This window comes from Hippichthys cyanospilos, chromosome 3 (genome assembly GCF_059441005.1).
Source record: "Hippichthys cyanospilos isolate Australia breed blue-spotted pipefish chromosome 3, RoL_Hcya_1.0, whole genome shotgun sequence".
NCBI classification, from domain to species: Eukaryota; Metazoa; Chordata; class Actinopteri; order Syngnathiformes; family Syngnathidae; genus Hippichthys; species Hippichthys cyanospilos.
This window is the reverse complement of record NC_142371.1, coordinates 30,157,395-30,171,937: the sequence shown is the minus strand read 5'-3', so window position 1 is coordinate 30,171,937 and position 14,543 is coordinate 30,157,395. Positions and strand designations below refer to the sequence as shown.

Below are 14,543 nucleotides of genomic sequence, written 5' to 3'. Positions count from 1 at the left end.
AATGATGTCTTCAGCTTTCAATCTTGTATGAATTTGTGGTAGTTCTGAGTACGCTGAATTTTTTTCATTAGTTGCAACAAAGCGTTTAGGAGTACATGGTTTGTAGAATGATTATCGAGGATACCAAGCAAAAGCTTAAAATGCTTTTCTTCAATTGATGGCTAACAAAATGTCACCAGCTTTTTGAAAATGTACAGTTGTGCATTTCCCATAATCTTGCACACTCCACTGTCTTCTGCGGATGAACGCTGACTAAAAAAAGGATGCAATCAAAACATCTTGCCCTACTTGAGCAGGAAGCCTATGAGTCAGTGGCCTGAAAGTGTTTCATTTGGGCACCCAGCAATCCAAGCTTGTCATCACCTGACAAGTGTGATGAGGCAGCGTTAGTGTGTGCCCATCGTTAAATTCAGTCAGGGCCATTGTTGTCCAGACTGATGCTCCGGTCAGAGAGTCAGTGGCAAAGCCGTCATCTGTTCAGACACTGACTCAGAGTGGATGATGATGGTATTAATGACAATAGCATGTTTGTGCTGAAGATAATGGAATTATTCACTCCACCCCTTTGTATACAGTACACTTACACAACCAAAACATGTGATGAGGCTTTCTCCAAGCTTTGCGAGAGAAGGACAAAAAGGCCTCCAGGTGTAATTATTGTTATGTCTTCTGCTGTTTGACCTATTTTTTTAAGGGTCGTTGCAAAACTTTGAGGATTCGTTCTTATCCAAAGGCTTATATACTTCGATTGAATAAATGAAGGGAAAAATAGGAGCTAAATCATCAAGTACGCATCAAGTCCACAGGCCCGTTTGCAATGTGTTGACCTACTTACAAATTGTGAGTTTCCTTTGTTTGTTTATTAAATTGTAATATCTCCACTCGCTATTAGATGGCAACCATCGTTTAGTTGTCTTTGCATCAGGTTTTACAGTATACTGCCCCACAGTGTGAGTGCGTGTGCGGAGTAGAGGATTATTTTGGCCATTTATGATTGATGAAAATCATTGATAAACCCCACAAAAAAATTGCTCCTCATAACTGATTAAACAAACAAAAAATATTGAAAATTATCTGCAAATAAATGACTATGCAGATGTTGAACCAAAGGTTCGCTGGATTGGGGCAATTGTTTGTAAATTCCTCTCACCCCCAAAAGATTCCCTTTTTTTTTTTTTTTAAATACAATTAAACCAAGTGGCTCTCAGTGAAGTTGCATGTGGACCATGGGCTGACAGTTGCCCATCGCTATTTGAAAATCCAATCATCTTCAGTATGGAATCTAGAATGTTTTCAAGACCAAGCCCGAGTTTCTTCCCGTAATTGATAATGATTGACTGGTTCCTCATTGCTGTCATAAAAAGATTTGTTTGACAGTGCTCTTCTGATCAACCAATTCACCAAACAATAGAAAATGAAAATAAGGAGGGAGAAGTACTGTATATATTTACTCAAGGTGGAAAAGTGGTGTGAAACCATTTCTGGACAACTGCAGGTTGGATCATTATTTCAAACAGCTTTATGCAAGTACAAGTTATTTTGATGCCAAGTGTTGGAAGGAGTTGTACAGCAGATTCCAAGATCATTATTTCAAATAACTTTTTGCAAGTACACAATATTTTGATGCCAAGTGTTGGGAGGCGTTATGAAAAAGTCAACCTCAGATGAAAATGGAAAATAATATGTGAAAAAATAAATGAAAACTTGAAATATTTTATGATCAGTAGCAATGCCTATGCGTTATGATTAATAGTGATGTTATGCTTATACTATTTTGGACAGAATAAAAAAGAGTAATAGTCTAAAATTGTTGTTTTTATCAAAGTTATATAAATATATACTTTGATTTTTGGTCCAGCCCTCTATGCGGCCCGCAAGCTAAAACGAGTTTGATGCCCCTGCTTTAGAGGGTCGCTCGGAAACTCCAAAATTAACAAGACGTTTCATAACAAGTTACCACAACACTTCAACAGTACACAAGGCAATTAAGGCAAAGCAGCTTTATGCATTTCGCACACTTCATTCACAAGCTTACTTGTTGAGATTCAAGCAAGCAAAGACACAACTAAAGCAGTAACAAACACAACAATTAACAACATTCAGAAGCAAAGCAGGGCAAAGTTAAGTAGCTTACCAAAAATTACAAAAAGAACATACAATAACAAAATTAAAAATAGGAATCTAAAATTACTACAAGAAAACTATGATTTTAACAGACCATAGAAGGGCAGCATGGCTCAACAGTGCAACGTTTGCCTTGGTACAAGGTTTTGCAAAGCACTTTGTCAGATGGCATAGATCGCAGCATTGGAATATGGGACTTGGTTAGTAAAGCATGCAGGAAAGCAAATCACCTTCAGAATAATTATGTAGAGTTGAGTTGTGTTCTGACCTTACCCCTCTCAAACATTTCCAGCCTTTGAACGACAAGCGAGATTGCTCTTTTGGGTACCTCCAACCATATAAGGGGCCAAGATACACCAGTCCAGGTGTCTGTATGCACCGACTGATTAGGTCAGGGAGCACCATTGTTACGTCTGGGCCATTGGCATTGGGGAAAATTATTGGTGGATTAGCATGTTGAATCGCTGTTGGACCATCATAACATTTGATCACTCCGACTGGCTATAAGCTAGTGTATCAGTGCCCGGGGGCAAAAACTGGAATTAACGAAAGTGGGTGAAAGACAAGGAAAAAGCCTTGACAATTTTTCTCATTTTGCACATCGTCACCCTCCACGTTTCGATGTACAATGTCTGTAGGGATGGAAACGTGAGAAAGATGACTTTGTCAGTATGGTGCAAGAGAGACCGGCATTGTATAAGGGGGGGTGACCCCAGGGAAGAGGCTTTGTTTTTTTTCGTGATTTGACATGTATGTGATGTGTGATTGCAATAAAATAATTCATTCATTTTTTTCTGGTTTAGACTAAACTGTAACCTGTACAAATGCTGTAAAAAAATATTAACAGTTGTTGAAAGCTGATTTATTTATGTTGCTTTTTTTTATTATTAAAGGGATTCACATTCAGGTATGTTATAGATAATGTTTATTATTTATTGATAATATTCTTATTTATAGACAGCGCATGGAGTGGGGGGGGTGGCGCAAAAGGTTTTCTCTTTCCTAGGGGGGGCTTGACAAAATATAAATGAGAAGCACTGCCGTAAGGGTATGTACACAAAGTGAAGAAAGCCACGCTATGGAATGCACGGGTACCAACCGGTTGTGTCGTATTTATATCAGCATTGTCAGCATTATGTCAGCAGTGTAGCGTGGGGGTTTGCTTCGCGTGGAAGTTCATCGTGAACAAAAAAAGATAGTGGTATGCCCTGTTTACATTTTAATATCCTGCCCCCGTAAGGAAATTTCCAGTAGGCTTTTTCTAACAATGAGGAATAGAGACTACCACCGCCGATAGTATGAAGAGGCTTTACCTCTCGTTCATGTGCAGAACGTACTTATTTGGTCAGCATCACTGTGGTATTTTTCGGTCATTTTTCTGGATGAATTTCTCACAAACAGTCTTAAAAGGGGAGTCTGTTGGTTTGACCTTCAATATTCAAGCGTCGTATTCCTTTGGTTATTCATCAGGTCAAGGCAAAGTAGTTCATTGCCAATGCAAGCTAAACATCTTTGTACTTCAGGGAGGATTACACTTCCAAGTACAGCACTTAGAGATAGATGACTTTGTTGTCTGAGCTGAGGGATCTTTTCACATGCCAACATTTTAGTTGATCTGTGTGTGTTATTTGAGTGACTGGAGAGGTTCCGTGACAGATGTTCCAGTTGGCCTCCTTGGGGAGATCCACTTAGAAGTGCTTTGTTTGTGTGTAATCCTCCGGTGGGAACAGGAACTGGGGGAGTGCCAATCCCTTCCAGACTCAATTGAGATAAGCATAGTATTTTGCGACCATGTCAATGTTTTTATGGCTCATTTTCAACCAGAGTCCAAAAAAAAAAAAACTTCCAATGTAGAATGCATTAGTAGTTGTTTCCCAGCACAGAATCAAGATTAGAGCTTGGAACCAGGTTTTGTTATGTTCTTGTTACACATAAAGTTACATTGTGGTGTCGGAGGAACTGTGTTTCAAATTTGGAGAAATATTCTAAAAGTCTTGCCATGAGAGTCTTGCGAAAGCCTTGTACTGCTGTAATATATCTAGCTATCTGCGCAGAGCCTACAAGGGAAGCTTTCATTCCATATTCATACGAGCCTTTTGCTACCTTTCGGCCTCCAACCCGTTCTCTTTTCAAATCCTACCTTACTCGTCACAGGCCTAATGAGATGAAGTTTCTCCTTCTTTATCCGCTCACCAATTAAGATTCCCATTCAGAGCATATGGAAGGCCCCCTCACCTTGGGTGAATATCGCAAGAAACAACATTGGGCAAAAAACAATTTAATGAGACTGATGAAGTCATTGCACGACTTGTGTTACTGTCAACACTCTTCAGCTTCAGAGGAAATAAATTGCCGTATTTACAAAACGTGTAATTGGATGGGGTTGAGTAGAGTTTAACAAGTGAAGGGGTTTTTGACAAGCGGATGGGGTTTTTAACAGGGGCCGAGCAGCTGGTCGCTGGTGTTTGGCTGCCATTCATCAGGAGAGCTGTTTCAGTGACAGCAAAATGAGATGCAGAGTAGTTACAAGAAAAACAATTTGGCCGGGTTGATTTGCGCAAACGATCTCCAGAAGCAGTTAGAAAGCTTGTAAAATTTGGAGCCCAGCCATCATTTCTGGAAAAACTTGTAAATGTCACAACAAATTTGGGATGTCAGACTATCACAATGTGCGATGCCTTTATTAATTTGTGGTTAGATGTTTTAACTTGTGCTGTCAAGAGATTGGAAAACTGAGAGATTAATTCATCACGATCTTTTTTATCTCAACCTAATAATTCCTGTTAAAAACCCTCAACAAGTGTTTTTATTTATTTATTTATTTTTACAGTACATCCCCTTGTTCCTTGAGCTCACAACAAATGGCATATAGCTACAAATCAGTGTGACTTCTGCTGTTGCCTTTGAGAGACCAGCTCCGGTATGCATGGCTCTACCTTAGAAAGTGCCACTCTCATGTCATTTTCACAGCAATGTCTATTCCTTTTCTTGTTTTTTTAAGGATTGCTTGCAAAAATATGTTGTAACAAATGTTATAAAATAAAAAATCCAAGGCCGACCACTTTCTTTTTTTTTTTTTAAATATCAAAATATAAAGAAAGAAATTACACGACATTCTACCAGGTCAGTCACACGTTGACTACTGAACACTAAATTCCACATAGCATTGATTGGCCGAACAATGTAATGTGATCATCTGCACTCAGTGACGATCAAGTGGAAGGTGTCGTCATAACTTGACACAATGAACTGAGAGTATCTTGACCGCGGCCAAGGTTCCGCCAAAGCCCTGAGACCGACTAACCAAACCCTTAGGGTTCCATCGAACCCAGGTTAAAAACCTCTGATTTGGGCATATTGTGTTATTGTGATGAAAAGATTGATGTATAACAACAAAAAAGTGGCTTCAGTCATTTTCTTTAACAGATGCTGTTGTAACAATTTACCTTTTGCTCCACCTGAGACTAGTCCCAAGTACTGGCTGCAACCTTTAGTGTCAGACATCTGGAGGAGTTTTGCTGTTTTCCTTTATCAATTGCCAAATGAGTAGAAAAAAAATCATTAAACTAAAACATCTTGCTTCATGTCCGTTACAGACTTGCTCAAATGTGGGGTTCTGTTGTTTAGATTAGCAAAAAAGCTTGCTTAGGCTCGCAACATTTGCATGACATTTCCCGTCATAAGCTGTGGCTGCAGTCGCAGCTGGCTGCTTTGCATTGCTGTGGTAGGCTAAACTTGAGCTGCTTTTGTAGTGAGTATGCTCCTCACAAAGATTGCATATCATTCTACCTTTATCAAAGGTTTCATCAGGGTGTTTTTTTTTTTTTTTTACATAGTTAGATAAAACATTCATCAAAGCAACTCCCATGCTCATCCATTTCCACTTCTTCTTTCCTCACTCATTTATAGGTTCTTACGCATAGTTGGTGCTTTGAGAGAGACAGCTCCCTTGGGAATAGACACACATCCTTACATGCACTTTGTAAATATTTTTCCAAATGAAGAAAAGTCTTAAAGCTCTCTTTGTGGCCATGCTTAAATGAGATTACTATTTGGAGATTTTTTAAAAAACCTTTGATTTGTATAATTTTTAGGACTGCAGAAAATGCCACCGGGTTTGATTTTCAGTGTACATATAGAAATCAAGACACAGAATGATCTTAGATTTAAATGTGAAAAACAAACAAACCAAAAAACAGTGTTTTCTTAAGCCAAACATGTCGCTTGGCGAGACACGGTTGTCAAGTCCCGGATGCAGCAGATTACTGGGGGTCTTCATCATGTATTGCCTTTGGTCGTTCATTGTTACCATGCGCTAGAACAAATCATCAGCCCTTATTTGGCTCTCTAATCTGACATTGCTGATGTGACTCAGTGGGTGTTTCTCCTTTTGCAAACACAGTCTTCGGAGGGCTATTGAGGACAGTCGCATGAAGCCACAGCTCCATGCACCAAAGCCTGTTTGTTCTCGTCCACAGGTTGGCGGGTAGGCTTGTTATTGCTTCACCATGCGTCTCTTGACAATACGTCGTATGCTGAAACCCAAATGCCAACAGCCATCTTCCAATTATAAACAGCCTGTAGAGTGGAATATGTCTGTTCAGTGTAACAAGCATACCAAGGATTCCAAACGTGGGATATAGACTGATTGAGCCCTTACTTGAGATACGCATGTATGTGTCACTCTGTCCGTATGTGATCTACCTCTCACTCTTTGATCAAAACTGAACACGAATGTAGCTGTACAATCTTGTGCTGTTATGACACTAGTTCTCATTGCATGGAGCGACCAAATGTTCTCGTTTTGAAACTTACAAAAACAAGAATGTATTGTTTTTTGTTTGTTTTCTGCATATTGGGACTGAGTGTCTTGTGCCATCAGCCAGCTTTTTATTCTCGGTTCCTGCACTCACTGGAAAAGTCACATTAGTCGCTGTATCAATACAACTGTTATAATTATGATTTCCCCTTCAAAGTGATGATTGAGCTGGAGAATTCTTTTTCATACTTTGGGTGAAAGGCAAGATTTGCATTCCTTACCTGTAGAGTCTTCAGTCAACAGACATGGATATTTTTGGAATGTGGAGGGAAACTGGAGACCCTGTAAGCGCTACACGGAACATCCCTAGTTGTAATTCAAATCCAGAACCTTTGACGTTCTAATTACAGTGTGGCCCCAATCATTTTCTGCACATAAATCATAAATATTACAATATTGCCTCACCAAACTCCAGCCGTTGTATTTTGTCCCGCGGGGAGTTCTGTGGGGAGTGCTTTTGGAACCATGGGGTACCGAACTCCATACAGGCTGTTTGGTCCCTGTACGACTGATGTCAGAGTTTAGTCCGCATTACCGGCACGCATTACCGGCAAAAAGTCCAATTAGTTTCCAACGAGGATTGCTTTTTGTCACCGCTTTTGTTCATTACCTTTATGACAGAATTTTAGGCACATTAGAGATGTTGGGGATTTCCGGTTTGGGGTCTCAGCATTGCATCTCTGCTATTTGAGGATGATGTGATCTCAAACTCTCTCTGGAGCGGTTCGCAGCAGAGTTTGAAGCGACTAGGATGAAGATCAGCACCTTCAAATCTAAGACCACGGTCCTCTGTCGGACCATACCAAATAATGTTTGGACATCAACGCCTTGGAACACTTTTATTTTGAAGTTCTTCCTGGAAGCATGATGCAATAATGGTGACGACTTTCTACTGCACAAACCGTTCCTCCCTCCCACCCGTAATGAATCGGGAGTCGCGACTCACAATGTGAACAACGCAACGTTGTTCTGAAGGGACATTCAATCAGGGCACTACAAACTGACCTGATTAAAATTGAAAAATATTTTAAAATAACAAAAATTCCATAGAAGGAGCCCAGGAGAAATACAGTTATGAGCTGATTATCTTCAAATCACCTTTGTGGCGATATTTTTGTTTACCATTTGAAGGAATAATTGGTAAAATATTGGCATATCAGACAGACAGTTTGACTGTCTTTGCCCGATCAAATTAGCACAACCACCAAAACTAACAGGAGCATTTTGTCAAACTGCGTAGCTTAGCTGCAGCCGAAAAATGAGCCTGTAGCAAAAGTGATTCACCTATCTGTTTACATTTGCACACTGCATTGTTAATTTTCCTGCTGTCTGTTCAAAGAAAGGAAAAATATTACCGTATATTGGGCATTATTTTATATTACTAATTTGTAGAAACTACAGTTTCATTGACAGATGAAGTAACCAGCTTCAGTCATATATTTGTGTTTCAGACTGACATTCTTGCTGTTTCTTCCTTGTCCAGTCAAGTACATGCGAGAGGCTACGCCGTACGTGAAAAAGGGCTCACCTGTGTCAGAGATCGGATGGGAAACCCCCCCGCCTGAGTCGCCGCGTTTCGGGAACTCTCCATTCACCACCTCCTCTTCCTCCCCGGAGAGTCGAAGCCCTCCTCCTCTTCAGTCCCCCCTGTCCCTGCAGGGCGACAGGAGATGCATTCCACTTAGAATGTGTTACGTAACCCGAGCCATGACCACAGCAGATCCAGACAACAGGTAGCCGATACATTCTTTGTGCTCCTTGCACCATTTCCTCATCATGTGCCTGCTGCCGTTGTCACACGGTTATTTACTGTTACTGTAGGTCAGACATGTGACTTTGTTTATTGTGAACAACATGCAGTATTTAGTGTCTTACTTCACATTTTTTCATTTCTGATTATAGAAGCAGAAAATTGCTGAAATTTTTGAAGATGGAAACTGTCCACAGTAATTAATGGGAATTAAGAGGATTTTTTTAAGGTTGGCTCTTAGGAAGAACTTAAATTTACTGTCGTTGGGAAAACAACATTTTTTAGCATAATCAGGACTAACACAATCATATTGCAGGAGCTATCTTTTTATGGATTTATGTGTATGATGATTTTAGGGTTCTCACTACTGATGTTTTTTCAAATTCTTGATTAATAACGAAAAAATATTACAATTTTAATCTTCTCCATTATTCTGTCAAATAATTGTGTATTGGTTCACAATTTCCTACAAAAATCATGTCACTACACTTACATTAATCATTGCTCAGTGGTGAAAACACACAGGCAACAGCTTAGCTATGCAAAGCTAAGTTGGAGAGGCTTTAACACGCACCGCGTGGTTACGACAATTCAATGGGAGGCAAATGGGCCCCATAAAGTAATGATGGGACATACTGTGATGAAAATCAACTTAATCAGTAATAACTCACATAAAAACCCCAATTTAAAGCTGTGTTGTTGTTTCCTTGAGCAATACTGAGCTGCCGTCACCTCGTCAAGTGGGTCACATTCTCGTATTCAAGCCTCCAAGCGCCTTTTTGCAGCAATACATACAAGCATATTTTTCTCCATTTTTGGCCTTAAGTGACTACGAACTCTATAGCTCATTATCCCCATTTGCATCATGTTATTGAACTATCATGCGCATCACCTACAAATATCTTTGCGGAAAGTGGTTCCAGCTGCCACAAAATGCCTTTTTTTTCTTTAAATAATTTTTAGAAAGGGTTTCATGGCAAGCCCTTTTTGTGGTCGAAACAAGCAAGTCAGTTGACTTTTTCGCCAGCCCTAGATGGTTTATTAATAATACTACAACACCTTTTCTGTCAAATTACCTGCAATTCCTGCAATTCTCATGAAAGGTTTCCAGCTTTACGTTTTGGAATGTTTCAAAAATATCTCTCCTTAACTCCAAGGGAAAGTTAACAAACATCTTTGCAATCCTACAAGGTACCGTGATATGTCAAATGTATATGCATTGGTTTTCTTACATTATTAAGTATTGTTGCATCAAGTCTATGTGAAAAATGCCGCATTAAGGGGACTTGCAGTGTAAAAGAACAAAAATCCGAAAATTTTACATCGGTCGACAACGTTGACATTGATTAAAGTGAATCCTGATTTGAAGCATAAAAAACTTGTTGCTCAGGAGTCAAGGAAGTGAAGGTGTCCATTTTCCAGTGCCCTCTCACTGTTTACTAAAATATGTGATAGAGAGGCACTCTTGTCTGTTGTCTGTTGTCCTTAGCAGACCATAGGTCCCATAGTTTCTTCCTTATTAACCAAGAAATGTTGTCTGGTTCTGTTACGACAGCTGCAATCAAAGTCAATGTACTCTCTAAGGGCCGATATTGTTTATTACCTTGCATAGTCACCTCTTACATATTGAAATGAATACTCAACCAGGTACCGATTCAATAGAACGCCAACTGGTGAATACATTTTCTCACTTACCAGCAGTTTTGTGAAGAATTTCATACCTACTGCCTTGTCGAATAAAATTCAAGCTTAGCGCATTCCTTTTTCGAACGAATAATTGCAACAGACCAAGAAGAAATTCCCAGAAATGTCTGATATAATCAGACTAGACATTTTCCTAAACCAACCAGATGTAATGTTCACTGTCAAGGCTCAGCAAAATCTTGATGATGCTTTTCGCCGCACTCTGGCAAAGTTGACTTGACTTATTATATATTTTGCGATTGCAATAGTGGTTGAACATTCACTAGGTTGGCATGTTCTCCACATCACCGCTCTGTAGCTTATACAGTCAGCCCCCTGCTTACGAGCATCCCGATTTGCGAACATTCCGCCTTACGAGCGTGGATCAGGGAGAATTTTGTCCTCCGCTTACGAGCAAACCTCTCGTCTTGCGAGCATTCCGACAAACCAGCCATTGAGTATGTAGAAATGTTCTCGCCTAACTGCGTCAATATATTCAGCAGTTGCGTCATCTACAATCATTAATAGATACTTATGGCGGTAACGTGAACGCTATTGGTCTTACAATCTCACACTGACTGTCTCACTCACGGTGTCTAAATATATTACCATTTAAGTGTAGTGTTTGTACAGCTAAAGGGAAAAACAGCTGACATGAAATTAAATGTGCCGATTGCAGGACAAAGAATTGTCATTGGTTTAAATGTGTGTATTTTTTTAATTTAATTGTCAATACATTCCAACCGTTTAAAAAAAAGTGCGAATAATTATCAGTCAGTCAAGGAGACGCCAATATGCTATTGGTCGATTAAGGTCACCCGGTCTCACTCACGGAGATGCTATTGGCCGGCGTCACACGTCAATCACAGAAATGCCGATGTGCTATTGGCCGAACGCCTTTATCTAGCTTGATGGGACAGGATGGAAGGAAGTAGAGAAAAACGGAATGTTTTGAAGACTTTGCAAACTTTATCTGTTAGACATAGCTTCTAAAATTACTAGCAGCGGTAAAGGAAGAAATAAGAGGATGATGTTTTAGTATCTCCGTGATTTGCACCATGACTGAAAGAGTTACTGTAACACTGTAAGACCAATAGCCTATAAGCGTTGCCGTTTTAACTCAAAAGGTTAATCTCTGCACCCTATTACGGGTGATGTTACAGCGCCATATAATGGTTGCTTGACAATATTGCATATCAGGTTAGTCGGCGATCTCCCAATGTGCATTGGGACAGCGTCATTGTTGCAATTTTGTGAGTTGTAACCAAAGGTGAAATGACGCTCGAACAAGCCATAAGTGTGCTGCCTAGTAAATGCAACACACACAACCACCTCTCCGCTTCCACCGTGCTCAAATCACGTCGGGAAAAACAAGTTGACATGAAATTAAGTGTGCCGATTGCAGGACAAAAAATCGTCACAGATTTAAATGTGTTTTAATCAATAAGATGTCAATACATTCCAACCGTTTAAAAAAAAGTGCAAATAATTATCAGTCAGTCAAGGAGACGCCAATATGCTATTGGTCGATTAAGGTCACCCGGTCTCACTCACGGAGATGCTATTGGCCGGTGTCACACGTCAATCACAGAAGTGCCGATATGCTATTGGCCGAACGCCTTTATCTAGCTTGATGGCACAGCTGGTTGGGATGGAAGGAAGTAGAGAAAACCCTGACTGAAAAAGTTACTTTGACACTGTAAGACCAATAGCATATCTGATTTACCGTATTGACTTAGAGCATTCATCTCTGCTCATCTCTGCTTATCTCAGCACAAGTCACGTCTTTCTAAAGGTAAAAGTCATTTATCCTTTGTATTTGTTATTTAATGCAACTGTACAGTAGATTATGTCACTTAATGTTAATTTATGTATACAGCGTGATAATTTTACCTAAGGCTTCTGCGCGCGTTGCACGCACTCACGAATTAACATGGGTTTGGATTGCCCGCTATACGAGCAATTCGAGATACGAGCGTAGCCGCTGAACGGATTAAGTTCGTAACCCGGGGGCCCACTGTACTAGAATTTAGGGTCAGTAGCCAAACTCGTAATCTCGCATGCCAACGTGACTATTTGCTTGGTACACAAACCAGGTTGTTTTTTTTTTTTGCAATTTGATGACACAAATACGCATGACAGAAATAGAATAGAATAGATTAGAATCGAACCAAGCACAACATTTTTGCACTCACGGGAATGATGACAATCTGACATTTCACAATATGCAGCAGTGGTGTAAAAGATTACAAGCATGCAATTTTCAAAAAGACTTATTTGCAGAGCGTGCTGCTATTCATATTTCGGAAACAGTCTATAGAATGATATGGCACGGTAGTATGGTGGCTATTTATTGTACATTAAGGCATTCCACAGCTTTTTGATTGTATAATATTGGACCGATCTATCTGATTATATTGAACTTGTGTGTCAAGGGGCGTATTTGTACATTTTTACTGTGTGGAGGGGTGGCTGATGCATTTCACGGCTTGGTGGTAGAAGCTTTTTGAGCCTTGTGGTCCTGGACTGTAATGTTCTTTGATGTTTTCGACATTTCCTCGCGAGTCATTTTCTGAAGTTGCAAGTTTACAAAGTTTTTTTTAGCTTCAAAAAAAGGAACTTTTTTTTCTTTTTTTTCTCTTTGTTTTTGTTTTTTCACCCATTTCACTTCTGCTTTCCTTACTTAGTATGAAACCACCACTGACAAATTGAACAAGGACAACTCAACATCATGTGATCTATTCAAATTTCAGCATTTACTTACACATGTTTTTATGTACAATATATATTGCTCTACCTTGCATAACTGTGAGAACCAATACACATAAACAGTAAATTTTGTTGTACAACTCTAAAAAGACTACAGTTGGTCCCAGTAATAAAATTAAAATTAACAATTCAAAGAGAATAAAATATTCAGAATGAGCCCAAATGTAATTTTGACTCTAATCAAATCTAGTCTTTTATGTGTAAAATGTACTCGACGAATTTACTGTACACGGTGATGCATGGAACAGGCATTTGATTGGTTGCCCTCTAGATCAATAAAGTGACTTTTTTTTTTGTACTGTTTTTTGGTTTTTGTTTTATTGCCCCCTTTTTTATTTGCTCGTTTATGGAATATAGCCTGCTCGGGGAAGTGAACAGAATAAGACATCTTTGCACTGGACGTTTCCTGCCTAATATGGCACAATTTGTCTGGATTCAGTACACGCAGCATCCACTTCAACCTGTTGAGCCTGGAAGGGGGCTCCTCCCAGCTGTGGTCCCTTATGAAGGTTTCTGATTTTCCCCAAATTGGGGTTTTTGAGTTTTTCCTTCCCCTTCTGGGAGCTTTGGCAGGGGAGGCTGTTCTGTACCTTACTCTAAAAAAATGTCTCTGTATGACTTCTTTGTATACTAAAGAAGTCTCAAGAGGACCTTTTTTCCCTGTGAAGCCCTTTGAGACTTTGGTGATTCAAGGGTGTACAAATAAAATTTGATCTGATTTGAAGCATTTCATTGTGTAGTATTACTATGCATATGTCTCTAGTCACAAGTCTCTAGCAATGGCTAGCCGCAAATGTTTTTGTTTTTTTTGTGACTATTGACTATTGTGTCAATTTCTCATGATGCACACTGACAACGGATGACAGGTGGGAGGCTACTCTTTTATTTTATTTTTTTATTTGAACTCATTCACAGCCATTAACAGCATAAAACGGAGCGGACTGGCAATGTATGAGTTATTGCCATCAGACACTCCCTTTGCGAGTTACTTCACAGTTCTACTCCTCATACATGCTCTAAATTATTATAACCATTTTAAAACACACTTTTAAGCACATTTTCAAAACACATGTATAGAGTCTGTGTGGTTCTGTACATGCAGGTGCATTTAAGAGTCTAGGCCTGATAGAACGTGACCTAAATGAGTCTTGACGTGAGCGCTGACAGACAGCGGCTCTTCTATGAGTGTTCTGAAAAGTGCTTGAAAACTTGTAGTTTTGCGGGTGTGTGAACTATGACCTGCAATATAGCGGGAGAAATCTAGATCTATTTTCAACCTCAAGTAACACCTGGAGCAGATGTACAGTATGGTGTGTCCCACTTTGTGGAAATTGCAGATTTATCACATTCACTCGGGCTTTTCCAGGTCTCTTGGGTCAGGTGTGTGCATAGAAAGAG

At 39.7% G+C, this 14,543-nt stretch overlaps 1 protein-coding gene across 1 annotated transcript in view; it reads left to right on the top strand.

Annotated features, from left to right (window-relative positions):
• The window catches only part of LOC148426795 (beta-1-syntrophin-like), a 45,504-nt gene that overhangs the window by 7,978 nt on the left and 22,983 nt on the right, over positions 1–14,543 (top strand). The window contains exon 2 of the mRNA XM_088411499.1: positions 8,427–8,676. Within this exon, the coding sequence (XP_088267625.1) occupies positions 8,427–8,676 (250 nt within the window). The remainder of the gene's footprint in view (positions 1–8,426; positions 8,677–14,543) is intronic.